General features: G+C 48.0%; 1 protein-coding gene across 1 annotated transcript in view; it reads right to left on the bottom strand.

The window, feature by feature from the left end:
- The window catches only part of TSPAN2 (tetraspanin 2), a gene marked incomplete at its 5' end in the record, with an annotated part of 20895 nt that extends 18761 nt beyond the window's left edge, over nucleotides 1-2134 (bottom strand). Inside the window, one exon of the mRNA XM_008644681.2 lies at nucleotides 1873-2134. Within this exon, the coding sequence (XP_008642903.2) occupies nucleotides 1873-2134 (262 nt within the window). The remainder of the gene's footprint in view (nucleotides 1-1872) is intronic.
- Between the last annotated feature and the right edge of the window lie 875 nt (nucleotides 2135-3009).

Raw genomic sequence — 3009 nt, 5'->3', positions numbered from 1 at the left:
AGGGAGGGAGAGAGGGCAGCAGAAAACTTTGGTTTTCTTTCACAGAAATGCTTTGTTCAGTGTCTATTACGGAAAAGGGCAAAACCTTTGCTTTAGAATCCAGTCCAAAGTGCAAGTTTAAAAGAATTCTGACATCTCTGTACCCTGTTCCTCAGCACTTCCTCTCACAGTTACGTATTTCAACAGGCAGGTCTATAAATATGTGTGGCAGCCCAAGAGCTGAATGTCATGGTATCTGATGAAACTTTTACAAGAACGTTCCCCAGGACTTCCCAAAACTTTGAACAACTTTTGTAATTTCTACTCAGGGCAGAAGCAGACTAAATCTTTTGGAGATTTAAATGCACATGCACCAAAGAATATCTTGTTTACACCGTGTATTCCAGGCTGTACTGTGAAGCTGTGGTGCTTATTCACAGCACAGGATGTAGCACTTTCTGGCTTCCAACAAACCAGCACTTGATTTTGAAGGCCAGAACATCCTTCTGTCTTGTTTGCTCTCCTGGGACGAACGTAAGTGGATGAGGCAGGGAAGCATTCCAATCTACAGCACAGGGAATTCAGCAGGTATACACTGGATCTGGAAATGAAGTTGGTGGTCTAATATGCTGCTGTCATAGATGTAAGAGAAATAGTATATTATACTTCCTGGCTCTCTGTGTCAGTGGAGGTGCTGCAGGGTATTTTACAATAACCTTCAGGTCCCAAACAATGTTTTCATCTGAATGGTTTTATTCAGCCTCACAAAATCCCGCGGAAACATTGCTGGACATAACATCTTCCCCATCTATTCCCAAGGCTGCACAGCCAGTTCTGTGCCTCTAGCCTGGCTGCAGATGTTAAAGAAACTTGGGCCTAGGGCTGTGGTGGATCTGAGTCAAAGTCTCCACTGAGAGAATTGGGGTGTTTAAACTAACTGCACAATCCTGGAGTGATGGGTAACTGCTGCAGGACACCTTGGGTCAACTCCCAGTCCTTCCACCCTGTCAGAGTGGCTGGATAGACAGGGCAGGACTGGGTATTCACTCACACTTGGCATTTGTAGATGGCAAAAATGTTTGCACCAATGGGATTTTACTGAATCCATCTCCAGGGGTGATGTATTAAACAGAAATTATCTGACTTTTCTGGTGTAAAGGTATATTGCAGTTACTAGTGACAGAGAACTGCAGTTGCTGGCAGTCCTAGACAGCTGCTATTTAAGGGTGTCTATAGATACAAAACACAGGTGGCATTTCCAGAAAACCCACCTGAAAATCCTAGGGAGAAAAAAGTTATCTTAAATGCTAAAATTAGATGTGACTAATCCCAATTCTGTGGGCACAGGAACTAGCTGACTCCTGCCCAGGTTGGACAAACAGTTCCTGAGATGACTGAACACCAGGTAGTTTCACTTTTCAGCTGTGGAAGGATTTGCTCTGACACTTCAGGCCCACTGAGGCCTCCACAGGGAGAACTGTGGAGCAGTTTTTTTGCAGCAGAATTTTGCTGCTCTCCTGGTTCTGGGAACATTCTGAAGAAACACTTGTTTTGTTGGCTGGCAGCTGCACAGAAAACTCTGGAGGGATATATTGGTGAGCCCCACAAGTCTCTGACCTGTCTCACCTTCTATTCTGAGAGTATTAGCACAATTCACTTAGGATATGTGGGGACTGGATCAAATCCAGGAGAAGAGATTAGTTAGATCTGAGGAAGTGGATGCCAAGCAGAGAAAGGTCAAAAGCCATCACACACATGGCACGCAGCACCAGAATGTCCAGTTTGTGTAGGTCAGCCCACGAATTGTTGACCTTCTATAAGTCAATGCATAAGGTGTGTCACCTGCCCCAGGATGAAACCAAGGCTGCTGCCCTCCCAAGCACTGTAACTTACCCATGAAGAAAAGTTCTGGGGACTTTTTGTCTGTAGCAAACTCTGCCATGGGCCCACCAAACCGCAGCCACAGCCCACAGGCAATGACAGCCAGTCCCGCCAGCTGCAACACAAACAGAGCAGTCAGGGCTGCAGTGACAAACGGCTGGAGAGCATCACAGAGGTGTCTTGGCACCTTCTGCTTTCTTGAAATCCCACAGCTCAGAATTGCCCTGTCAGAAAATTCATACAGCACTCGCCAGGGTCTGATAACAACAAATTCTTATTGCAGTGCAATGTACTTCTTTCTTTCGGCTCTTCAGTGTAGTGGTGCTTCTGAACTTACTAGTGACTCTCAAACCTTGTCAGTCATTTAATCATCAAAACTTGGCCTGAACTGCCATGAGAAATGGAGTGGGGCAGGGGACACCCACCAAAACTAGGAGGTACAAGGATTGTTACAGGGTAGGTATCTTGGATCACAGAAATTACAAACCAGTGATAGATGCTGTCAAATGCAAGGAAAAATTCCCTTTAATGTGAACAAGACTAGGTCACAAAGGAGTGTCACAGCATGTTGTTTGAGGTGAAGGACCTACAGTTGGAGGTCTCAGCCTCACCACATGCTAGACAGACCATCAGCTTGCCAGGCAATGCTGTGTGCCCCGTCAGAGAGCTCCAGCATCCCACAGGATCAGTGCTGTGTGTCCTGCAGACAGCTCCAGCATCCCTCAGGACCAGGCACAGTGTCCTGCTGCTGTCCAGGCCCAGAGCCTCAGTCTGTGGCACCCGCACAACCTGGACAAGACTCACAAACACCTGCTGCTTCCCATGTTCGTGCCAGCCTCCTCTAACCTGTCCTGCATTCCCTGGGCCTTGATCCATTGGCACGGCTCCACCAGCCGAGAGAGCAGGCAATTGTACAGCTGGAGAGCTCGGGATCACAGCTTTCCTCACAGATGTGTCCTAGCAGAGGGTGAGGGTCCCCTGCCACCCTGTCACAGCATGGGGACCTCCCCGCTGGCAGCCCAAGGCTGCCAGGGCCTCTCCAGGCTGTGGAGTGCCCCTGGCAGTCTGGGATGAATGTCCCAGTCAGCTGAGGAGATGGTTCCTTCCATCTCAGCGAAAGGCAGATAACAAAACACAGTACTTGTCACT

The sequence above is a fragment of the Corvus brachyrhynchos genome, unplaced genomic scaffold (assembly GCF_000691975.1).
Source record: "Corvus brachyrhynchos isolate BGI_N302 unplaced genomic scaffold, ASM69197v1 scaffold72, whole genome shotgun sequence".
NCBI classification, from domain to species: Eukaryota; Metazoa; Chordata; class Aves; order Passeriformes; family Corvidae; genus Corvus; species Corvus brachyrhynchos.
This window is presented reverse-complemented; position numbering and strand designations above follow the sequence as displayed.